The sequence below is a fragment of the Acanthochromis polyacanthus genome, chromosome 17 (genome assembly GCF_021347895.1).
Source record: "Acanthochromis polyacanthus isolate Apoly-LR-REF ecotype Palm Island chromosome 17, KAUST_Apoly_ChrSc, whole genome shotgun sequence".
Classification (NCBI taxonomy): domain Eukaryota; kingdom Metazoa; phylum Chordata; class Actinopteri; family Pomacentridae; genus Acanthochromis; species Acanthochromis polyacanthus.
This window is the reverse complement of record NC_067129.1, coordinates 16503980-16530244: the sequence shown is the minus strand read 5'-3', so window position 1 is coordinate 16530244 and position 26265 is coordinate 16503980. Positions and strand designations below refer to the sequence as shown.

General features: G+C 42.0%; 1 protein-coding gene across 6 annotated transcripts in view; it reads right to left on the bottom strand.

Annotated features, from left to right (window-relative positions):
* b3gat1b (beta-1,3-glucuronyltransferase 1 (glucuronosyltransferase P) b) overlaps positions 1 to 26012 on the bottom strand; it is a 44357-nt gene extending 18345 nt beyond the window's left edge. For 3 of the 6 annotated variants that reach the window (XM_051937457.1, XM_051937458.1, XM_051937459.1), the window contains exon 1: positions 25505 to 25966. Coding sequence is in view for 1 of the 6 variants with exons in the window: in XM_051937455.1 (XP_051793415.1) it covers positions 10684 to 16953 (6270 nt within the window). In the remaining 5 variants the exon portion in view is untranslated. Of the gene's footprint in view, positions 1 to 9548; positions 17195 to 25504 lie in introns of those variants that run through there. The other 3 variants (XM_051937455.1, XM_051937456.1, XM_051937460.1) reach the window with 3 other exon arrangements.
* Between the last annotated feature and the right edge of the window lie 253 nt (positions 26013 to 26265).

Genomic DNA, 26265 nt, shown 5'->3' with positions numbered 1-26265 from the left:
ATGCTATTCTCATCAAAACAAGTGACCCAGAGGAATGAATCCAGAGAGATTATTGACTAAATCTGAATAATTGACTGCTTTGCTGAGTCTAACTTAGCTCATCAATTAAATGAAGCTAGTGATGAGAGCTGGATTACTTGTAAGCTAAAAAGCAGGGCTACAGCCACATTTCTGGTCACCCCACACAACCAGTAGTGAAGCATAACTTCAAACAGATGTTCCATTTTTTGTAATTAACTGAGATTAACATAAAATGCTCATGATACATGCGTATACTTCTACATGCCTACATAAGGGAATGAAAGAAGAAAGCAATTTTTTAAAAAAGCTATTAGGCCTGGAACCTTTTGTGACAATGCAGACAAAAACTAAGATGTGAGTTTGTGTGGCATCCCAGAATGAGTCATGGTATCAACCTTTATAAACACTGTCTGGTTTCATCACTTCCCCGAGAGAAATAGATCAAATAAATTCTGAGTTTTGAGTTTGTGTTGCTTTATTCATTATGACTGATCTTATCAGTTCGTTGTAGCTACTGGTGAAAGATAAATTAGTAGCAAGGTCGAACTCCAGATACTTTGAGAGTAAATATTGGACTTTATCAGCTCATAAACCTGATGGCAAAAAAATGATAAAGTAGCTCTATGTCTGCTACAGATGTCTATGCTTTGTATACGGCTGTCAGGTGTTTTACAACAAATGATGATTCAGTCAATAGAAAACAAATTCATCAAACTATTGAAACTGGCTTTTTCATTGAAAGGGCATTTCTTCAAGATCTTGTTGCTTTTTATTTCTATACAGAAATGTCATTGACTTGCCAGTACACAGTGTACCTACAGTATGCTGAAGTATCATGTATTCTATAGGTTGATGAATTAATTAAAGTACTTCTTTCTAAAGATGTCAGGCAGCAGACTGCAGGACGTGAGCAGTTTTAATCCCTGGTCTTTCACATGTGCACCTCTATGCATCTTTCATGTTCTGTTTTATTTCCTCCTTTAGTACTGTTGTTATCCCAGCATCAAATCCTTCATCAGCAACCTTACTCAGTCATTAAACTGTTTATTTGGACATCTATGCATCTGATGGCCTGTTTAAGTTTTCCTTGCACGCGTCAGCCGGATTTTTCCCAGGAGAAGCCTTCCTCTGCTGTTTATTCATCCATTTGTTATTGGGGATCAGAATAAGAGCTTTCAAAAAAGCTGCATTATGAGCTGCAGGATGTGTGGAATAAAGTGTGCATGTAAACAGACTCATTGTAGAAGAATAACTGCTCTCAGCCGAACAGCTCTTGGGGGATGTTTCCAGCAGAAGCCTGACAAAAGTTATTGATCCAGCAGGAATAATTTCTAAACAACTTGTCATTGAAGCTGCCTGCTCCTCACCTCACAAGGCAGTGCTTTAGAATTCATCATGCTCAACATACCGGGAGACTTGTTTCAGCAAAGAGAAACTGACAGAAAAGAATTTGACCAAAGTAGCATTATTTGTATTATTTTGCACACCCACTGTGAAAGAATGTACCATTGTCCTCTGATAATTCTCCTTGAGGTGAGAAATGACATTCAGCACCTGACAGATGGTTGATTAATGAGATTGTGATAGAATTTTAGCTGTGTGTCATATACAGAAAGAAGTGTAGGTGTGTTATTAAAATGCAAATCATTAGTCTCACATTCAATTAATGGTTTCTTAAGATGGCCTTGGCAAAGTTAATATTGATGTGATGAAAGCACTGTGAAGCTAGCCTAGCCGCGCTAGACAACCCACGGCAACAAATTTAATTCTCTGCCAGGGTGGGTCTAGTTACCCTCCATAAGGCTCGAGGTTGGATGCTCCTAAAACTGGCCGGACGAATCACCATGAAATGTAGAGTCAGAAGGCGGGCGTAACTAAGTGACGACAGAGGCGCGACGATTCTGACAGAAACAACCGGAAACAACTAGCCCAGCCGCGCTAGACAACCCACGGCAAAGAATTTAATTCTCTGCCAGGGTCACAAAAACGACAACAGTCGTTGAGCTACATTAGCACCGACTCTGAATAATCTTTCTGTTAACATGTCTGTAATATACTTGAGCTTCACCCATTGACTGTATAAATAAGGCTTCACCGAACTACTGCATTCTCTGATTTCCGGCGCTCTCGGAGCCTATCCATTGCGCTGATTGGTTGTATACCTACCCAATTGCTGCAGAGTGATTTGATAGACAACCTTTTAGCCCGCCTCCCTCCCTGTCAAGCGTGCCTAGACCCTTGCGTCTTCAGAGCATGGGTCTAGCGCGGCTAGGCTACTGTGAAGCATAACTCCTGTAAATTTCAGTGTTGTGAGTCCCTTGAAAATGATCTCGGTGATAATTAAGTGGCTTTTTACTGCGACAGCTCTTTCACTGCAAGTGTCATTTCTCTAGCTTGTTTTGTGTTTTGTAACTACAAATTTTGGCTTAAAGAGACAAACACAGTGCAGGCTTATGGAAAATGGCTTCAGCCTAGCCAGACATTCGGGGAGACATCAGGGAGGATATTCTGGTCTAGGTTCACTCATTTTTGGAGGTCTTGGTCAGAGGCTTCAGTGGCCTATTTTGTTGGCTCTGTTTTGATCCATACTTGCCAACAGCATCTGTCACTCCTGCAACTTAACTAAACCAAAATCCATATTTGTTCAACTTGTGATTAGTCAGCTGTGTGCTTTAGATAGATATCGCTGATAAATGCCTTCAATTGTCTCAGAGCTGTGGAGTGTCTTCGATAATACCAAGCTGTCACTTAAAAGTGGCCACGTCCTTAATTATGTATAACTTCAAGGCCAAATGCAAGATGGGGATGGGGGCAGTTGGTGTAAAAGGGAGGGTAGATCTGGTGCATTATAATTAACTAAATATAAATTTTTCCACAGACTCCAAATTTAATGGGGCAATAATTGTAAAAATCATTCCTATATACCATTCAAACGTTTGGGGTCAATTAGAAATGTCCTTATTTTTGAAAGCAAAGCATTTTTTTTCAATGAAGATAGCATTAAATTAATCAGAAATACAGTCTAGACACTGTTAATGTGGTAAATGACTATTCTAGCTGGAAACGGCTGATTTTTAATGGACTATCTACTTAGGGGTACAGAGGAACATTTCCAGCAACCATCACTCCTGTGTTCTAATGCTACATTGTGTTAGCTAATGGTGTTGAAAGGCTAACTGATGATTAGAAAACCCTTGTGCAATTATGCTAGCACATGAATGAAAGTGTGAGTTTTCATGGAAAACATGAAATTGTCTGGGTGTCCCCAAACTTTAGAGTGGTAGTGTACATTAGAAAGAGAAATGTATTACCAGTGAAAAAACAGACATAAGAAAAGACAGCTGACACTAATGAGAAAGTTGTTGTTTTTGCTGTAAATGGGACCATAATTTAGAAAATATACATCATGCTATGTTTAGAAAGTTTTGAAACTAGCGACTTAAACCATCACCTCATTCGGAAAATATTTACTGAGGTAACAAATCAAGTGGGAAGTGGGACCATTTTCTCATAGACTTCTCTTTGCATCTGGAGGAGTCGCCCCCTGCTGGCTGTTAGAAACAATGCAGGTCTAAGGCACTTGTATTACACCCACAGGCTACATCCATCTTTTATCTACAGTCCCTGCATAAATGGTCACATGTGCATGCTGACATGCTCATGTATGGCGGTTAATTTCCAAATTTTCCCTTTTTCATTTTTCACTTTACAGTGCAGTGTGAGCGCTACAGCATGACTTTTGGGGGAGCTCACTTTCCTATACTTTCCACCTGTCCAGGGTGTCCCCTACCTTCACCCTAAGTCAGCTGATAGACTCCAGCTCCCCATGACCCTAATGAGGATTAAGCAGTGTATAGATAATGGATGGCTGAATGAATGGATGATTCCTATTTCATTATTTTTTTATTTAGAAGAGGAAGAGAAAGAAGAACAAGAAGCATAATAATGAAAAATAGCCAGCATGTCTTCTTTCAACACGACAGACAGTTAGGTTTGCTCTTCTTTTGGGCAATCAAGGAATTTTTGTTTTCTGGTTTTTGAGTTAAAGTGAACCAAGTATATGAAAACCCTGCCACACTTCAATGGTAATGGTAAAAAAAAAACAGCATGCATGCCAGTATCTTCATTAAAGTGAATTAGAGATTAATCACCCTCATGCATGAATTATGATTCATGCATTCATGCATCAATAACAGCCTCATTTTACACTTGATCCATGAAGAGGAAGATACATCAAAATAAAATAAAATAGAATTCATGGTTAAAGAAGTAAATAAATATTTTTAAAAAATGCATATTCTCAATATTTTAGAGACCCCCCAGAATTTCATGAATCATGTTTTCAGGAAAGCTCATGTCTTTTTCAGAAGGTCTCCCTCTTACCCTCCTGTAGTTCCCATACTGATACCAAGTATTGGTCCAGCTGACAGATGAGTCATATCACTAACAGGGCTAAAACATTACTTTATGTGCAAAAAATAACTGAATGAATTTTTTCCCAGACTTCCCAGCGCTTTTAAGCCAGTCTGTCAGGTTGCATGACAAGGAGCAATGAAGACAAGGAAACACTGAGCATGAGAAAGGTTGACAATAAGGAAATGCAGCACTAATGAAAGGTTTTAATCAGGCATGTTGTTTAGAAATCTGGCACACCTTTAATTGATCCAGTGCAGCTGCATTATGTCGATTTTAGTTTGACTTTGAAGATGAATGTAACTTAAAGACTAGACTTATTAGTCCCCTTCACTCTTATCTCCGCCCACACATCCCGCAGATGATTAGCTTGTTTTCCCAGCATGGCCTCATTTGTCAGGAGGTGAATCTATTTTAATTTGTCATCAGCAGTCATCGTGACCTCCGCAGTGACAGTCAAATATGTTGCAATGATGGGAAAAAGACACTGAAATAACTGAAGACATGTGACAGCATGCATTGGAAACACTGCTGCCCTTCACTAACTCCTGGACAGATTTCTACTGAAAAAACTTGATTCACTTTTTATCACTCCGGAACATTAATTGAAACAAACTGGCAGTGAGCCCTGCTGCTAGAGGGGCTATGGAAGAATCATGGCTGACCATGCTCATGTTTTCTGGCCTTGTCATTTCATCCACGCTTTCTGGAAGGAGCTATTGTAACAATCCTGGGTTTTAGTATGAGTACAACATTCACATCTTGGACATATCCCTGACAGGCTTAGTAAAGGTGGTAAGTTCCGCCTGAAGATCTTGCTAGTAACAAGCTAAAATATGTATATTTAGACATTAAGACAGATGTTTTCCAATCATGTATGTGTCATGTGTAAGACTTTTTTTCCCCCGAAATAGCCTCATTTTTCTTGGGTTGCTGATTAGCCCATGGTCTCATGTTTGGTTGCTTCTTCACCGTTTGCTTCATATAGACTTTTTCCTTATTGTCCAAGAAAGAAAGCAGCAACATTTATTATTAATTTTCAAATCAACACTTTGATTTAAAAGGGAATGTATTAACAAAGTCACACTTCAAAATTTTTGAAGAATATCTTCAAAATATGTGAGTTACTGTATTTAAAAACAACACAGCAAGTGATACTTCAATTATTCAACATGTGGGTGTATGTAAGTACAGTTTTCTTCTGTGAAAATGTCTACAAGCACAGACGGTGTGAAGTCTAACAGTTCAGTGAAAGTGTTAATAAGCACCAGATAGCTGTGCCGGCAGTTCGCTTCACAGCTCAGACAGGGAGAATGTTCCCACTTTCAGCACAGCTTGCGTTTGTAATAAGATGTTTTTATTGGTTTGGTCAGAAAAACAACAGCCCTGGAACCTTATATATATATATATATATATATATATATATATATATAGATAGATAGATAGATAGATAGATAGATAGATAGATAGATAGATAGATAGATAGATAGATAGATAGATAGATAGATAGATAGATAGATAGATAGATACTGCACAGAACCCTCTGTTACTGGACCTAATCCTCAGATAGACACACACTGCCCCCACTTCACTGATTAGTTTTTACCACTCTTACAAAAGCCAATGTTGCTTTCGTCTTAGTCTGTAATTGGACTCTTATGAACTATGGAATAACCTTTGAGAGGAGAAACAACACATTGTTCTTTCTACAAAGGAAGCACTTGCAGCATTAGTTGGTCTGGTTTGATCATTTAGAACTGTCTCCTTGAAAAATTGCGTACATGTAATTTTTTTTCCAATTAAATAATGCTGGCAGTTAAATTGCTGGTTGGATAACCTTCAGTGGCAACAATTTGTTCCAAACGAATGGAGGAGGAGGTTGGGGTCGATGGAGGTTGTATAAAGTACAAGACTGTCACATCAGACTTCTATTTGTGGTTAAGCTTCAGAAACAAAAACACTTTGGGTAAGATTAGGAAAAGCATGCTAATGTGATGTAAGTAAAAGCACTAAACTTTGCCTTGAGTCATGGTTGATGTATTGAACAAGCATTTTTCAATCACAAAGAGCTGTCAGTGCCTAAACGTGATCACTGAAAGATGAACAATACTTTGGTCACTACCAGATGGATATTTCATGGACACTTATGAGTTTCTGTTTAAAAATTCACAGTAAATATATTTACAACTTGACAAATACATTAATTAACAATGTTTTCTCATTATTATGATCAAAACATAATCCTTTTACAACTGTGTGTCCTGTAAAGTGTATTTACTGTTGCAGCTCTATAGGAAGATTGAACCCCTCCAATATTATTACAATACTCATGTTAGGGTTAGGGCTCAGACCAGCAGGCATTTTTTAATGGAAGCAGGTGACATGAACCAACGCTGATACTTCCTGCTGTGTGACAGGTTTGACTTGGTAACACTTACAGTCACACTTATGTCTCAACCAATGATATGTTCTGTTTATTTCTACTTCTTTGTCTCTCCACGCAATCTCCTGTTCTTTTCTGTCTGGAAAAATTGAAGAGGAACTTATTCCCACCATTAACCATTTGCCAAGTCCAGCCTTTTTCAGTTAGGTCTTCACCAACACTTTGGTAGTGACTTAGCAGCAGTTTTTCTGGCCCTGATTGGTGGTTCTGTAGCTCATAACTTGAACGTAGCCTAAAACTAGTACCACTGAGGTATTATAGTGAAATTCTGAACAGCAGTCTAAAAGTGTTAAACAGTAGTTTCCCGGAGTTCAGCATATTGCATTTTCCTATTACTGCTGGTTGTAGCCACAGAGGTTGCTGCTCCACAAAAGTAAGTCTCACTTCAAACACAAATGTGTTAAATAAGCAGACTGGGAAAGAGAATGCTGTGTGTTTTCTTGTAAAAAACAAACAAAAAACAAACAAAAAAACATTAATTAATAGGGATTAGAAGCTTTGGCAGCTCTTGGAGTTGGATTTTGGTCCACTTTTCAAAAGGTAAATACATTGCTGTGTGTTGTACCTAAATGTGTTTACTGCCGGCCTCCACTTCCAGGAATGTACTGCCAACTATCAGACTGTGTGTCAACTGGAGGGTGATTATAGAACAAGCCAGAAGATGCTGAAAAGTAAAAACTACATACTCCAAATCCATTTGGCTGCATGTCTGCATTCTGTTGGCTTTGATCAAGATGAGTATTACAAATGTGAGGTGTTTTAACTCTATATTTTTAATGTGAAAATTCCAAACAACAACAGAAAAAAACCCCATAGCATACATTTTACTGCTATTCCAATCAGTCTGTACCAATAATATAATGCTGAAGTAGCTGGTAAGAGACGAGCTTTGTTAATTAGTTTTGCATTCTTTCAATAATGTGCATGATCACAAACATTTGCCGTACATGTCACACCTCACACTTGAAATTAACAGAGAGAAAAAGAGAGTCTTTACACAATCTATTCTCTCACCTTTGACATGCAGTCTTGTATAATACAGTAAATTGAATGAAATGCTCAATTACAGTATGTTTCTGCTCCACAGCTAGCAGTCAAATCTATGCTACATTAGGTTGCACTGGGGAGTCCTTTCTCACAATACTGAAAGCAACATTTATTTTGAGATTAAAAATAGGAGCTATATTTCAAGTTCATGTCATTCATTTTTGTTAGTAGCAAGTATCCTGAAAGATGAAATAATCCAATATACCCACAAACATCACCGTGGACACCTATTCTGCACCAACCCTCATTCACTGGTTTGATCAGGGGCAAATGTTAATCTAATCACTTAGAGTTTGTGAAGAATGTAATCTAAACTGTTCCTTCAATTATTATATCAATTTTTGCTATTTTGCATACTGAATTTGTTGACAGAATAAATAGTTAAGTGCTTGTACCCCCTGAAGCAATCAACATTCATCAAAATTCATGGCTTATCGCCGTATCAGTTTTCTAAATATGACCATAATCAAGCAATAATTATGTTAAGATGCTTACATGACCATGTTGTAACTGCTGCATTCTCATGATAGAATTCAAATCAGCAGCCCAAGGCAAATGACAATCAGTTCCATCAAAACTCAGCGCGTACACGTAGTATAATATTCTGCTGGGCATGTAATTAGCTTAATCCAATTATTCTCATGATCAAAGTACGAAACAACAAGTCTGTGTAAGTAGTCACAGATAATGAAGCAGCTTTTCATTTTGCCTTGAAATGACAACAGACTGTTCTTTTATCTACATCCAAAAAAATAACAGTGATTGCAAATGGGAGATCAATGCAGTTGTATTTGTGCAACAAACAAATCAACAAAAGGGATTTTGTGTGATTAATGGATCAGTTGTGATGGACTGGATTTGAAACAGGACTGATGTAATCAACATAAAGAACAGATTTAAATACCGAATTCTGAAGCAATCGGAAAAGTCAAATTATTGCGTTATTATTGTAAAATGTATATATTCATGGATACAACCCCCTCACTGAATTTGAATAAATTAGCATTTGGTCATATTTCACTGATTGGAAGTACTGCACACCCCCGCAGAGGCAATCTTATCCTCAGATACTAGTAAAAATACTTTCAAAACAATCACATATACAATCAGCAAGTACAATCAGGAAGAAAGTATATGCATGGCCTTGACTCAATTATAGCACACAGCCACAGCAGCTCCCATTATATACAACCCCTTTCTACTGCATGCCACTCATCCTGATTACAAAAATACACACACACAACACGCATACATTAACTTGTTTACTAGTTTCTCAGTTGCTGAGATTTGTTTATCCCAGGGGGGAGAAACTTTAGAAGTAAGTTATAAGTAGTCCAATCTTAATCAGAATGGCTCAATTAGAGGAAGAAACACAAACTGCTGCTCTGTCTCTCTGCTGTCCCCTATCTCCAGCTCCATCCCACTGATGCTGAAAGAGGAGGGGGTTTATCGCCTTCAAAGTCAATCATCACTGTGTTACTTTTGTTTTTGCACACTGGTGAGATACGAAACCTAATCCAGAAAGTCCTGTTTGAATGTTTATCTGGCATTGGAATGTTACCGGCCTCACGGCTGGAAAACAGGTTAAGCGGTTGGTAAGGAACAGAGACAGTGAAACTGTTAATGCTTTTCACCGAGTCCTCTCAGCTCTGTTTATTTACATGAACAAATATCATAATCAATTCACTAACAACATTAATACTGTCTGTTTTGTCCCATTTCTTTTGTTATACCCAGCAATAAATACTGTATATTCACCACCTCAGTATGTCACTGTTTCCCCTTCTTCTGTATACACAGTCATTATATTCAGACATGTTTTTTCTGTTCATAACTTCAAAAGCATATTCACGTTCAAGTCTAAACATCATACAAATACCAATGCTTAAACAGATAAATCACAAAATCACTGTGCCTCCTTCCCTCTACATTAACTCTGTCCAACATCTTTTGGTTCTTAATTTCCATACATGTCTAATGCAAAATTATAAAGGTGTCTAGATACACCAACAGGACTTACAAACAGTAGTAATAATGTTCTATAAAACTCATGTGCAGTTGCACTATCTAAACAGAATCGTTTACCCATATGGCCAAGTGTTCTTTAAATATGTACAAAATTCTGAAGTAATCCCATTAAAACTAACTAAACAATGCAATGTCTGGACCTTTGGGGAAGGCTCTAACACAATCTTGCACATGGAAAAGTCGCCATTAAGTGACACACGGTTTCACTAAGCCAAGAGAAACTTTTCCTTTCACTCGTTCCACACTCACGTTTAACAGAAATCAACACACAATACACGCTGCACTTTACCCACCCAATAACACATTTTTGCATGATTTCATGACCATTACTCACCTGGAAAACAGGTTAAGTGGTTGGTAAGGAACAGAGACAGTGAAACTGTTAATGCTTTTCACCGAGTCCTCTCAGCTCTGAAAGGAAACGGGGCATGCGCACAAAACCTTCAGACGGTGGACTACACTGCCACCTGCTGACCCAATACTGTTTCTGTTTACTTTCTATCTTCAATATAAATCACACAACTTGGGTGTCAGAAAATAATAAATAAAACAAACACAGACATTCATGCTGACTAATCAAATACTTATCAAAAAATACTACAACCAAACAATTGTGACCATACATTTGTAGGCGTCACACACTCCCCAACAAAAGAAAAATGGCTCCTGACATTTGACCTTTATCTTATTACTTCAAACACATGAAACTCAAAGTGCATTTCTTAAATCTCTTAACTAATGTACATGGGCCTAGCCTGACCTCCTGACATTACATACGGATGTGGTAAATATGCCGAGGGTAGGTAGTAGGACACTGGTATGGAATAAGGTGTCATGGGGTATGGCTGCACGCCCCAAAATGTCATGTTCGGTATTTCAGTAACTTCTACACTACGGACTGACGGACGTGTCTGAAAAGAGGGTTGACCGAACATGTTGTAAGTGAACTGTGTTGCTGGCCGCCTTTCTCTAGCAGACCTCCTGACCATCTGTCCCTCAGTGTTATGTGTCTGTCTAGGTACAACTGCTCTCTTTTCCTGGTGAGATTGCTCAGTCTCACTTTCACTTCTGGGGGAAGACCTGGCAACATCTGACTCTTCAGCCCTCGACTGTACCTCCTCCTCACTCTCAGTGTTCAACTCAATGTCCTGATGCTCATCCTGCTGCCCTAGTTCACTTTCCTCTGGCTCTCTTACAGTCCCTGTGGACATTTCACCCTTGTACATTAACTGTCTCTCCCTCACAGGTGGGCTAACATCAGCTGTCTGATTAAGCTCGGTGGGAACTGAGTTTCTCAGTGGGCTACAGGTAGGTTCATTAGTCGTCACATTTTGTCCATCTCTGTTTCTCAGGTTGTAGCGCAACACATAGTAGGAGCTACCATCATCATCGTCGGAACCCATTTCAGAGTTCAGTTGGAGTTCTGGCTCTCTGTTAGCTGTTTGTGCTCTTTTCCTTTTTTTTGCTGATGGTTTAGATCCCTTTCCATCTTCCAGTGGGTCAATGGGGAGGTCAGTGACAAGATGCAACAAATTACGGTGTAGAACTCGTGACTTGCTTCCATCCCTCTCTGAAACCACCTTGTACACTGGGTTGTCACCAATCTGCTCTTTAACCACATAGATGGTGTGTTCCCAATATGACCTTAACTTTCCAGGTCCTCCCCGTTCACTCAAGTTTCGGACCAGGACACGATCTCCCTGCTGCAGTACTACTCTTGTATGTTGGTCATAATGTTTCTTGCCACGAGCACCGGACTTTTTGCTGTTTTCAGAAGCAATTTTATAAGCTTCACTCATACGTTCAGCCCATTTCTCAGCGTAGCTTCGCGAAGTCTGTGGCTCTTCATCAGTGGACATTCTGAATAGCAGGTCAATAGGCAATCGTGGGTGTCGGCCAAAAAGAAGGAAAAACGGCGAATACCCCGTCGATTCGTGGCGTGTAGAGTTGTAAGCATGAACGATCTGAGGGAGGTAATCCTTCCATCTTTCTTTCTTCTCCTCACCCAGGGTCCGCAACATTTGCAAAACTGTACGGTTAAACCGTTCAGCCGGGTTACCCTGGGGATGATAAGGGGTTGTCCGGGAGTTTCCCACTCCACTCAGTTGTTGCAATGTCCGAAAGAGTTCATTTTCGAACTCGCGCCCCTGATCATGGTGCAGTTTGAAGGGGTAGCCAAATCTGGGAATGTAATCATTGAAAATCCTTTCCGCTGCCGTCTTTCCGGACTTATTGCGTGTGGGGTAGGCCTGTGCATACCTAGTAAAGTGGTCCACTACAACTAGAATATACTGGTAGCCTCCTCTACTTGGCTCTAAATGTAGATAGTCGATGGAAACGAGCTCCATTGGTGAACACGTGGTTATGTTGGACATTGGGGCTCGTATGTGCGTCACTGGCTTCTTTTGCTTTATACACTGGCACTGTCTGGTGACATAAACTTCAATCTCTCGCCTCATGTAGGGCCAATAAAATCTTTGCCTTGCTAAGCTGAGGACCCTTTCAACTCCGACGTGGCCCATATTGTCATGTAGGTGCTTGAGGACCAAAGACTTGAAACAGGCAGGCAAGACTAGCTGGTGTCTCTCTGCAGTCTTACGGTAGAGAATCCCATCTTCGAGATGAAACTTAGTCCATTCATGCATCATTTTTTTGACAGTGCCTCTCATACCCCGTTTTGCGTCATTCGTTGGTGTTGTGTTTGACTCTTTCATGTTCACTATTACACCGATAGCTGGATCTGTTCGCTGAGCCTTTCGCAGACCAGTCAGATCAATGGATGGTAGGGCTTCTCTGTTACTTGGTTCAGGCTGCTCACCCTGTGTCAAAGTCATGGCAGCGATCCAGGCTACATCTCCACGCTTGCCTGCTCCACAACCTTCCCAGGTAGCAGCGACAGCATCTCTTGGAAGTTCCTTAGTGCACTCTAAGATGTACTTGTTGATGTCAAGAGGACATCTTGACAATGTGTCGGCGTCACCATTGATTTTGCCGGGTCGGTAACGAATGTCGAATCTAAAATCTGACAGTTCTCCCACCCACCTGAAACCAACTGCATTCAACTTGGCAGTGCTCATGACATATGTCAAGGGATTATTGTCCGTGTAGATGGTAAAGTACGGGGCATAAAACAAATAATCCCTAAACTTCTCGCAAACAGCCCATTTAAGGGCGAGAAACTCTAACTTGCCTGAATGGAGTCTGTAGTTTCTTTCAGCTGGCGTCAACGTTCTTGAGCCGTACCCGATTACTCTTAGCTTTCCCTGCTGGCTCTGGTAAAGGACAGCTCCAAGTCCCTTATCGGAGGCATCTGTGTGAAGCACGAATGGAAGCTCAAAATCTGGGTAAGCAAGAACAGGGGGGTTGGTTAACATATCAATCAGTTTACACAATGCCTCTTGGTGTCGTTCAGTCCAGGTCACAGGAGTTCGTGATGGCAACTGAGCCCCCTTTCCCTTCTGTCTCCCTGACTTTCTCTGATGCTGTTCGTCTTTTGCTCGGCTCGGTTGCAGGAGTTCATATATTGGAGCGGCCATCTTGGAGAACCCTTGGATATATGAGCGGTAATAGCTCAAAAACCCCACAATCCTCCGCACGTCTCCTACGGTAGCAGGTGTCTCAGTCCTCAGAGAACGGACCGCCTCCAGGTCTCTGGGGTCAATACGCACACCCTCTGCTGAAACCAAGCGTCCCACATATCTTACTTCTCGTTTGAACAGGTCACACTTAGTTGGTCGGAGCTTGACTCCGTGACTCTGCAGGGCTCTAAGGACCTTTCTCAGACCTTCAACATGGTCCTCAAATGTCTTGGTGTAACATAAGATGTCGTCCAGATATGGTATACAACAATCGTCTCGAAGGGGTGCTAGCATTTCTTCCATGCTGCGTTGAAACGCAGCGGGCGCATTGGTCAGTCCAAAGGGGATCCGCACCCACTCGTAGAGACCCCAGGGGGTGATAAAAGCCGTTAGGTGACGGGACCCCTCTGCGATGAACCCCTGGTGGTACGCCTTTCCCTGATCAAGAATGGAAAACCAACTGTACCCACCCAATGTGTCTGTAAGGTCCTGAATTCTGGGCAGGGGATGGCGATCAGGGACAGTGCGTTGGTTCAGAAGGCGGTAATCAATACAAAGCCTGAGCGTTCCATCCTTCTTTCGAATGCAGACCACCGGCGCTGAATACGGAGATTTGGATTTCACAATCCATCCTCTGGCCAGGAGATCCTCGATGTACTCTTTCACTTCCTTGTACAGAGGCTTGGGGATGGAAGCGTAGGATTTTTGGACAGGTGTACTGTCTTTAAGGGTGATGGACATTTCCAGGCTACGTATGCAGCCCACATCATCGTCACCTCGTGCAAACGCTCCTGCTTCCTCTCGTAACATCTTTTTCACAATCTTCTGCTGCTCATCACTGAGGTGGGTGACATCAACAGGGGGATCCCACTGTAGTGTCTTTACACTCTCTTTGTCCGGTTCAGTTGAGTCTTGTCTGCTGTTTTCTGAAGTGACACTAGTGTTAGTTAGGTTTCGTTCATCTGTTTCTATAATCCGTGAAATTGGCTCTATGCTTCCCAGAGCAGATTTGCAGGACAGAGTCACTTCATGTTTCGTGTGGTTACCAATAGGAACTTTCACATAGGGGACCCTAGCCTGACAAACCTCTAACAGGCTGCTGCCCACATCCAGCTGGTGTAACTGCGGATTGCTCTCACAAGGCTCAAAAAACAGGAGTGGGTTGGAGATGTCAAGGGTAGGTGGTACTTTGCACTTTACATGTCTGACATGGCCAGCTGGAATGATGACATCACGCAGGCCCACTTTCAGCACACCTTGACTGACGTGGTCAACATTGCTGCTCTTTGTCTGGATGAAGCTGACCAAAGCAGTCGCTCTGTCTTCCTGGATATTCATGGCACCACGGAGGAGATGCACAATGGTAGGTATAAGGCTCACATTCTCATTTGGCCCCAGGATCAACTGCTCGATGACGTTGAAACCAATCAGGGGGAGGTCAATAGGTACACTGCTCACCAAGAATGGGACTTGTATGGAGAGATCTGGGTCACTGTTATCGGGGAGAGTCACCCTTGCCGCAACCCAACCATCATATGGCAGAGACTGACCATTAACAGCCAATACGTTGAGAGCCTGCTGGCCTAGGAGTTCAGTTAATGGTCGCACTTTGTGGTCAGGGAGGTAGGTTTTCACCCACTGACGCTCAAGAATGCTCACTTGGGCTCCACTGTCTAATATACAGTCCATTGCATAGCTATTAATGTAGCACTTGATCTTACATTTTCTTCCCACAAGCTGAGCTACTCTTTCTTTTGCTTCAGACTCTGTGTTAGTGAGTGACGAAGCTACACAGTTTGTTTTAACACTAGCTGTTTCACCTGCATTCAACACAGACTCGGTAGAACACTGCTCTCTGCTGCTGTTTAATGAGTGAGCATTAGCCAATGACTGGGTCACGTTCACAGCTTGACCTCGGTTCATACATCCCACTGCCCTGTGGCCCGTCTCCCCACACCTGAAGCAGTGGTTACCTTTCTGAATACACCCAGGGCAGCCATATTGTTTTGGATTTTGCCTAGGCTTTGGCTTATTTTGGCCGCACTGACATGACGGTGGTTCTGGCCTTTTGACGGCTGAGAGGGCTTCAACCACTTTAGTCAGAGCATCCAGCTTTGCACTCAGCTCTTCTATTACCTTGTTCTGGTTCTTGGTCTTGTCAGATTGTTTTTCAGCGTTTTTATCAGGCTCTAGCTGTGCGGCGTGAGCGTGCGTTACCTTTTGTCGGGTGACATGTCCAAGTCTACGTTGCCTCTCACTCTCTTCACTGGACACCTTGTTGACTTGTCTGATCAAAGCTTCATCTGACACAGTATAGTCTGACAAGAGAGGCTTGAGTTCATTACGAATATCACTGTATTTGGGGAGAAGGCCCTGGTGAATGGTACGTAAAAACACATTCTGTATTGTGCGGGGCTCATACTCTATGTCTAAGTTATCTTGTCTGGACGCGAACATAACTTTCTGTTTCAGTCCTATCATCCTGTACAGGAACTGCTGTGGATTCTCCTGTTCGTGTTGTTTGGTGCTCATCAACTCCTGAAATAACTCACTACCACTCTTTTCACTGAGATGAGAGCGCAGGAAACTTCTAAGCTCAGCCAGTGTTAGATCATCTTTGTTAATCAGCATGTCTTTAAACTGTCCAGGTTTAATGATACGAAAAACACCTTGGATGATCTCTCCCTCTGTGTGGTTTGCTTTGAGACCCTCATCAATCTGCTTGCTCAATCCATGGTAAGTAATGTCTGATACATTATCCCCAATTTGACCCCCATACACTCTAAACTCTCTGCGCTGAAGAAGGGGAAGGTCTCTTAGGGAGACAATAGTATCAGGCATGTTGTGTTTTGGATCTGTTGTGCGCTGACCATGTGCTCCACTTGCAGGTCTGGAGCCTAATGGCTGTGTAGCAGTAGAGGTAAGTGTCGGCTGTGCTGGTGGTGCCTTAAACTCAGCTAACTTCTTTCCCAGAGCTTTATAGTTAGCCATTAGCTTTTCATAATCTGCTGCTTGTGGGTCGGCAGACTCAACTGGAAATGTGTCTGTGATATTACTCTCTGTTCTTGTCTGTTCAACCGTTACTGTGGGTGTGGATACTGGTGTCAACGTAACAACTTCCTCTCCTAGCACTGTAGGTTGACAGACTAGATTAACTCTACTAGCAATAAGATCAGCAATAACATCTCTCAAATTCAGCAAGTGGGAAAACCCCTGATCTTCTAAATCCAACAAAGCTTTACTGTTCATGTAAGAATATATATATTCACAACAACTTTCCTCATCACCTGATGTGACCATTGAAGGGTCAAGGTCTTCAACTGGCGTGATGTTCTCAACTATCTGGAAGAGTTCCTCCACAGTCAGCATATGAAGACTCTTCTTTATCTTCCATTTCAGTCCTCTTCTCTCTTGATGCTCCATTTTGTCTCTTGACCGGCGAAGTTACACAGTCCAGCCACCCCGAGCAAACAGCACAGCCCTCCTCCAGCTGGGGTTCCCCTCTGTCATCCGTGGTACCGTCGCTGCCTCAGTCGCCTGCCTGTTGCACCTCTGGCTGGTCCCGTGACATCCGTCCTGGGCTGGTGGGTTAATGGATCAGCATCACCCCTCGTCAGATGCTGATCCCAGCGGTGCCTCCAAAATTCTGTTACCGGCCTCACGGCTGGAAAACAGGTTAAGTGGTTGGTAAGGAACAGAGACAGTGAAACTGTTAATGCTTTTCACCGAGTCCTCTCAGCTCTGTTTATTTACATGAACAAATATCATAATCAATTCACTAACAACATTAATACTGTCTGTTTTGTCCCATTTCTTTTGTTATACCCAGCAATAAATACTGTATATTCACCACCTCAGTATGTCACTGTTTCTCCTTCTTCTGTATACACAGTCATTATATTCAGACATGTTTTTTCTGTTCATAACTTCAAAAGCATATTCATGTTCAAGTCTAAACATCATACAAATACCAATGCTTAAACAGATAAATCACAAAATCACTGTGCCTCCTTCCCTCTACATTAACTCTGTCCAACATCTTTTGGTTCTTAATTTCCATACATGTCTAATGCAAAATTATAAAGGTGTCTAGATACACCAACAGGACTTACAAACAGTAGTAATAATGTTCTATAAAACTCATGTGCAGTTGCACTATCTAAACAGAATCGTTTACCCATATGGCCAAGTGTTCTTTAAATATGTACAAAATTCTGAAGTAATCCCATTAAAACTAACTAAACAATGCAATGTCTGGACCTTTGGGGAAGGCTCTAACACAATCTTGCACATGGAAAAGTCGCCATTACGTGACGCACGGCTTCACTAAGCCAAGAGAAACTTTTCCTTTCACTCGTTCCACACTCACGTTTAACAGAAATCAACACACAATACACGCTGCACTTTACCCACCCAATAACACATTTTTGCATGATTTCATGACCATTACTCACCTGGAAAACAGGTTAAGTGGTTGGTAAGGAACAGAGACAGTGAAACTGTTAATGCTTTTCACCGAGTCCTCTCAGCTCTGAAAGGAAACGGGGCATGCGCACAAAACCTTCAGACGGTGGACTACACTGCCACCTGCTGACCCAATACTGTTTCTGTTTACTTTCTATCTTCAATATAAATCACACAACTTGGGTGTCAGAAAATAATAAATAAAACAAACACAGACATTCATGCTGACTAATCAAATACTTATCAAAAAATACTACAACCAAACAATTGTGACCATACATTTGTAGGCGTCACAGGAACACTACAGAACTGTTTCTAACACTCAGACTGACTTGTACAACCACCAGACATATGTCATTCATGTCAGACTCTATAGGAAATACCCATTGGAAGCTCAACATTGTGACTGCATGGATTGTACACACTGAAAATGCAACCTTTATAATTCATCATTTAAAGATCTATAATTGAAGTAGTCGCAGCCGGACTTGCTTTGAAGTGTTTTGACTTGTACACGCTTTCCATCAACGGTGCCCAAACACAGTGAGAAGTTTTAAATTCTCCATAAATCCTGTGAAGTATTATGTCTTTGACACGGCTCAAGAATAATCCTATAGACATGATGCTACAGTCCAGTCTGTAACCAGCTGCTTTATCAGTAAAGTTTAAAGTTACAGCAACATGTGTCCTTGTATGACCATAGAACCATGTACACGTCTCCTGTCTGCTGTCAGACTCTATATCGGTCTGTGCTCGGGAACGCAGAAACCATGAATTGGCCTTTAGTGGGACAGGAATGTCTGCACCAAATGTCAAAGCAATCCATTCAATAGCTGTTGAGACATTTCAATCTTAACAACAAATGTCACCATCATAGTGACACAAGAGGAAAAGTCAGGCAGCTTCACCCTCTGTGAGAGTTGGTGCAATCCTAATGTCAATCTATGTGACAGATTTTTAGATAATCGATCTCCCGATTGTGTGGAAGACACTTGTAAAACTCAACCCTGATTCGATACACTCCATTCAATTACTAAATTGCTAATTGCTCCTTTTTTGTGATATTCACAGCAGCATGGATGCCATATAAACTACCGATCAAAGCTTTGGGGTCACTTAGAAATGCCCTTCTTTTTAAAAGAGAATCAAGTTTTTCAATGACAATAACATTAAATTAATCAGAAATACAGTCTGGACATTGTTAATGTAGTAAATGACTATTCTAGCTAGAAACGGCTGATTTTTAATGGAATATCTCCATAGGGGTACAGAGGAACATTTCCAACCATCACTCCTGTGTTCTAATGCTACATTGTGTTAGCTAATGGTGTTGAAAGGCTAACTGGTAATTAGAAAGCCATTGTGTAATTATGTTAAAAGCGTGAGTTTTCATGGAAAACATAAAATTGTCTTGGTGACCTCTAACCTTTGAACAGTAGTGTATGTCTGTTTTGACTTGTGCATTGTCTTCTGTGCCTACAGTGGAAAACAATGTCCTTCAAAGATCAGTAAATCCTTATGCGTGTGAAGTTTAAAGTAAAGAAGACTCAGGTGATGGAAAACCTGTAAATGTACCAGTGTCATACCACTGTACCTAGGTTTTATAAAGATGTGTGAAAACAGACATAGTAAGTAAGAATGTTATATTTCAGAGCAGACAGCAGAATCTGACCAGGTGTGAAATGTGTTGCAGTTTCAACGGTCCTAATTGACATCATCAGTCGGACATGTGGGACCATACAAGCCATCATTTTAATTAGCCATCAACTTTTCTCAATAGAAAATGTGCCAGATATTGTGTTCATAACCCTGCATCTTATGGAAATGTAAACTATATGAGTGACATATGGAAGAAACATTGCAGACAGCAACCAACTGATTCATCTCATCCCGTAGGAAATTGAAACAAACACCACAACATCACTTGTGTAAATTAGACTAAAACATTGCATGTAGTGTAGTGTTTAGTCGATAAACTGGCTGAACTTCCTTTAAGATCCCACAGCTTTAGTGTCTGGCAGGTAGTGCGTTTGTCTCAGAACTTTTCCTGTCCAAACACTCTGTGCTGCTTGCAAGGCAAAGAAGTGTTATTCCAAACTCCTGTGTCAACGTGTGTAAAAACTCACTCCTCACTTACGCCTCATGTAGAACACATTCATCAATTTTTGCACACATTTCAGGCAGAGGTCCAAAGTCTGTCTCAGTTTAGGTGTGAACCTTATTAGCTCACCAAGAATCTGTGTGGAACGTACTGTCTCTGTCTCTGCTTGGCATTTGATGAAGCTGAGTCACAGTTAGGCTGGACACATTTGTTTCCCTATGTGCGGAAAATGCAGCACAAATCTGAGTGTAATATGAGAGTAACTCGTATGAAAGCCATATGATGATCAACAGCTAACACAAAGTGCATTCATGTTAACAGAAATTCTATTTTTTGGCGGCTGCTGCTACCTATACAGTTGTGTGTTTGGTGTCAGGAGGTGGGCCTGGCACTGATTGCTCCGGAATAGACTTTTCATGCCCTCCATCTCAGCTGCCAGGTAGAGTCTCCTTCCCTTCCCACATCTCTCTCTCTCTCTGCTAGGTGAGCATGGCATGTGGCATGTGGACAGGTGCTGCCAATCATAACCAGTGGAATGAGCGGGTGAGCAGGTAGGAGGGATCACCACATTATCTACTCTTCCTATACCAGATGCTGCCACTACTTGCCGCCAGATCGTGAACTACTCCAGTTAATATTGGCCCTGGGTCTGTCTAGCTCCTTTTGTTACTGCTTGTGCTCACTAGTTCTTTCTCTGTTCCAGTTTGGATTCCTGCCTGGATCTTCCTGGATCACCACGGATTCAAGTCAACCACCATGGCACCAGCCAAGACACCAACCTCTGCAGCACCTATCCGGACTCTGATCAACATCAGACCAGACGACACCTCACCCGCTCTGTCTTCCCTTCACCAGTTCTAAGCCTCAGACAGTTCCCTGCCCACTCAATGAGCCAGTTCAGTTTTTTGTATTGCTGTTCCTAGAGTGCCTAGCTACTTTCTGTGTTTCCAGCATTCATGGTAGTTTTGCTCTGTGCCAAATTATTGGCAGCTGTGTTGCTTTTCTGCCTTGGTAGCACCAAATTTTGGTCAGTTTTGTTAATCTGTTGTTCTTGTGTATTGAGTTTGGATAGAATTAACTGTTCTGTGCTAGCGCTCAGTATTGTACAATCCTGTTTTGGTGACCTCTGTGTCACATCCTGTTGTAGTTTGTGTATTCTATAATAAATGTTTACTCCAAATGCCAGTTTGTTGCATGTCTGTTGCTCTGCATCTGAGTCTCTGACTTTGGCATCATAAGAAGACTCTGGTTAAGTGAAGGCTGTTTCCTTGTCAGCATGTGTTTCCAGTGACCTCAAATTAAACCTTGCCGTATTATTGATCACAGTCAGTTGTTTCTTCTATAGTCTCCTGACCCCAGTACTACCGTAGCCAAATTAGTTCTACCTAGTTTCAGGAATAGGAATCCCATTCTTACTCAGCCAGGAGTACTTTTTATGACATTTGATGACTGAAGATATTGCTGTGAAAGTGTACCACAAAACAACTTTTAGCTGCTCATCAAATGATGTCAAACTGGATCCTGCACCTCTTGGGCCCTCAGCAATACATCTGCTCAGTATGAAGCAGATCAGATGAACAGCAAAGAACAGACCTGTCACAGCTGGGGTTTTGACCCCCTCGTGACTGCCGTCTACACCTCTGCTGCAGGTGTGAGGGGCCGTTTATACGAGGACCATCCTAACAGAAAACGCAAAAGTTGCGTCTTGTCATTTCACGTTTAGACGAGCGGTTTTGAAGGAAATCTGCGTATATACGGTGACTCTATGGTGTGTGGAATTCGATTGGATATGCATGCCAGGCAGCTGGGTGGCGCTGTGATAAAACTCTGCCATGTCTACGCGCATGCTTACTATCTCCCTTTTCGGATCTCCGCCGCGGTAAATGTTCATGAATGGAATCTGTACAGATTCTGTACGTTTGTTGGTACGACTCCTGTAGTGTACATAGAGCTGCCAGAGTTGCTTGAAGGTACAAAGGATGGAAATAATCACACATCTTTGTTTACGTCCTTGTACCGGCCGGCAAACCAAAGCACGTATGTGACGTAATCGCGTACGCGACGTGGTCAGATCTCGGCAAAGTTTTGCGTTTTGCTGTTTAGACGGAAACGTAACGGCGGAGCGTTTTCTACTTTTCCACTCTGGAGGCCGGTTTCAAATTTTTGCGTTTTCAAGCCCCCAAAACGCCGTCCTCGTATAAACGGTAGGGTGTTTTGTTGAAATATTTTGCCGTTTTCACCTGCAAGCGTCCTCGTGTAAACGGCCCCTGAGTCTCTCCACTTGCTGCATCCACGCTGCTGGAAATCAGCATAGATGCAGAACAGCTGTGGGAGTCACACACCTGCAGCTCGTCTTCCAGCGGCACTGAAGAGCAGCTCTGCACTGCACTCGGTGTCAGAGCCTACTGATTGCCTGCTTGTTTCTTTGTGCTCAGATACTACGGTGCATTTGAACTGCTGGAGCAGCTTGCCTTTTGCCCCCAGGAATACTCTGGATTGAGGACCTGGACCCTCAAACAAGTCTCTGGATTGAGGACTTGGAAGCCATCACCCAGATAGGGGACCCTGATGCTCTCTGAAGAGGATCCGGCATCATCCCTGGATGACATTTGCCATGAGTGCCGGCGAGTGTCACCCCTGACTACTGGTCCCTGAGAGTCTGCCTTCCCCTCTCTCACACCTGCAGTAAGTGGTTGCCTTAGTTTATTGATTGCTTTATTTCTGTAAAAGTAAACTAGTATAATTGTGACCTGCCTGCCGACTGCTCTGTATGCTCTCACTTTGGGTTCAAATTCCCTCCCGTACCATGACAAGACCAGTAGACTTATAGATATTCTGTCATTTATTAGATGAGATGAGATCAGTATAGTGGCTGTCAGGCATTGAAGCTGATGCATGCTAAACTTTTGCTCTACCATCATTCTGCAAGGTGCTGTGACAGCCAGTCAAAAAAACGCAAAATAAACCAATCAATAAAACATAAGACATAAGCATGTTTTCTTGATAATTATGCAAAGTCATAGACCTGCTGCTCAAACTGGACAACTGGACTTCCTGAATCATAATATCTTTGATCTGTAGGCATGTAAAGAGCATAAATGCGAAATATAGCATTCTAATATGCTCAGTGTGACCACTGTCCAAGTTTAGCATGTGAAGGTACTGGTTTTCTTCCTAATTAGCAGCTAAAACAAAATAAAGCTCTGGGTAGTTTTTTTTTTTTTTTTTTTTTTTTTTTTTTGGGGGGGGGGGGTGTAAGGAAACCTGTTGACCAGCCCCCTACTGGAGACACCGGCTCATCGGGACATTACCCAGTATGATGGATGGCCACTCCACCTCTTCATATAGACAAGCAATCGCACTCACACCTACGGACACTTTAGAGTTATCAATTAACCTGAACATGTTTTTGGAATGTAGAAGGAGCCGGAATACCCGGAGAAAACCAATGCATGGACAGGGAGAACATGTGAACTCCATGCAGGAAGATCCCATGAAGGCGGGGACGCGAACCGGGGATCTTGCTGCTGCAAGATTGCTAACCACCAATCCACTGTGCAGTCCTCTATGGACCTACAAATAAAATCTCTGTCTGTGATTACACAGAGAACACCCCCACAGTTAGCATTAATCCTACTGTTGCTGCCGTCCACACATCCTCTATAGTTCATGAAAGAGTACAGTTCAGTGGGAACTTCAGCATCCTGCTTCATAGGGCGATAGTGCTGGTTTGGCGAGGACCTGCTCTGCGTATTGATCTGCTCATGCAGCATTCCCTCTGCTTCCAGTGAGAATTTGCCTCTGATCTGAACCAGCTTTCAAGTGGGCAAAAACAGCCTTAAACAATCTGACTCAAAGGAGCTTTTCTGTAATGTACATCAAGAGGACAGCGGAGTATGCAGATTGGAAAAAATAAAAAACAACAAACTGTCAAGCCTGCAACAGTGGTTCAAACGGTGGGGAGTTTCTCTTGAATATCCTGAGCTGGTGTTAGACCTCCTGAGAGTCATTTGATTTAGATTCCACACGATTTGATGTGAAACTAAATTGCTGGGAAGGATTTCAAACATTTCAGTGAAACAGCTCTCTGATGAATTCTCTTAATTCTAGATCAAAATATTTCGTCCAGAAACAATTGTTAATGAACAGGCCAGTAACAGAAGTGCAAATCTGAGAGTTGGCTGCAAATATCTCCAATGTGTTGCTATCGCTGAGGTGATGGCAGGTTGTTTGTTCTACACTGAGGCTTTGTTTTTCCTTTGACATTAGTAATCTGCACAACAAAGATCCTCTCACTTCGTGCAGTGTGAAAAACATAACACAGCGTACCAGATTTGCAATTAACACATTTTAATGAGCAAAGAACCTTCTAGTGACTCTGCAGGAACATTCTTTTAATGCTCCACTTGCATGGCTTCTTGTGCTGCTGTGTGACACAAAAACAAGACTCAAGAAGCTTTTCAAGAAACAATAAAATCTAAACTTGGCCTTTTTTATTCTCTGTGCAGAAACTTTAAACTAACATGGCTTTACTCTGGACTCAGCTTTGCACAATAGAGACAGTAAATTCGCTTCACCTTGATGGTGCAAACCTGTAAAATGTGTAACAACTCATTCTTGATATGTTATAAAGCTTTAAATCATTAATGCACTGATTTATAGTTTGTGTGACTGAAACAACATTGCTTAGCTATGCCTATGTTGGGAGATCTCCAATAGCCAATTAATTCATTGCATTGCTGCACTGCTGATCATTTTTCATATGTTTTGTTTTCTGTGTTTCTAGGCATTGTTTTGCTGTGCTGTTGTTTTAAATGGTTAAGTCACATTTGGTGCTGATGAGGTAATACCTCTGTTGAATTCTGTCTACATCACTTTACGGTTTTGTACAAAAGACAGAATTCCTGTGGCAGTATGTAATGCTTATACATTAAAGTGCATCTTCATTAGTGTCAGTATTTTGAGAAGGAATAGTTTCTTCCAGACAAGCTGGCAGCAAAATGCCAGAAAGACCTCTTGAAGATCATCCAAAGTCTAATTAGAAGACTTACATTTCAGTAGCACTGAGCAGAGATGAGATGACAGGTTTCATCTTCAATAAAAGAAGTATGAAACGACAAACCTTTAACATATCTGCACTCTGATCCCACGGACCCATGATTCTCAATTCTGTCAATGACTTTTGTCACCATGAAAGTTGTTTGTAGTTGAGCCAGATAGACCCCCAGAGGGTTTGGCAAACTCATCTCTATTGTAGCTTAAGTCTGTAGTTCAATAAGCACTCTGATGCTAGACACAAAGCATGAAAAGCCCTCAGTCAACGGTCAGAAAGCATGTCCTGTCTGTCGCTCCTGCCTGTTTCAAAAGACTGACAGCTCAAAGGAGAGAGGAAAAAAAAGAGGTTCAGACCTTAATTGCAAGCTGGAGCAGCTCAGCATCCACTTCTCTGCATGTCGCCTTCTCCTCCGCTGCCTCTGCCTCCCGGCTCAAATGATCGTCAGGACAGATTTCAAACACCCTTTGCTGCAGATAACGCCGTCGCTGCCATTCATACATGAACGCTGCATCCCCCAATGAATGAATAGGGCTTACAGGTGTACACGTCGGGAATGCTCTACCAGAGCTCGCTCTGTGCTCCACTGCTCACAGACTGAGATGCGAAAGAAGAGAGGGCAGCTTATTTAGCACTATAATCCCTCCCTCCATTCCACTCTCCTCCCGTTGCTCTTCCTCTCTCTGACGCTCTTTCCCTCCTCTTATTCACCTTTTAGCTGCCCCTGTTTAACCCCCATCCTTCCCCTCATAGCGGATGCCCTGATTCCTCTTCTCTTATTAATAATGCCGGTAAACGTCTGGTTCCAGCAGAAGTGTGAGTGTGAGAGAGGCACACGACTTAAAGCAAGACATCTGTGAGTGTATTTATACGGGACTAAAGGAGTATCTGCTCTGAGGGCAGGACCAACCACCATCCTCTGTTTAACTAGCAGCCTCTGGCATGTAACGGGGGGGATGGACAACCTACAGGAGACATGAGGATGAGCGGGAAAGAGAGCTGTTTGTTAGACTGTAAGAAATGGCTGCAAGTTCAGAGTCTGTATGTAATGGGAATGATGGTGAGGAAGAACTTAAACAAGCACAGAATCATTTTCCAAACATGTGGGACGCAAGTA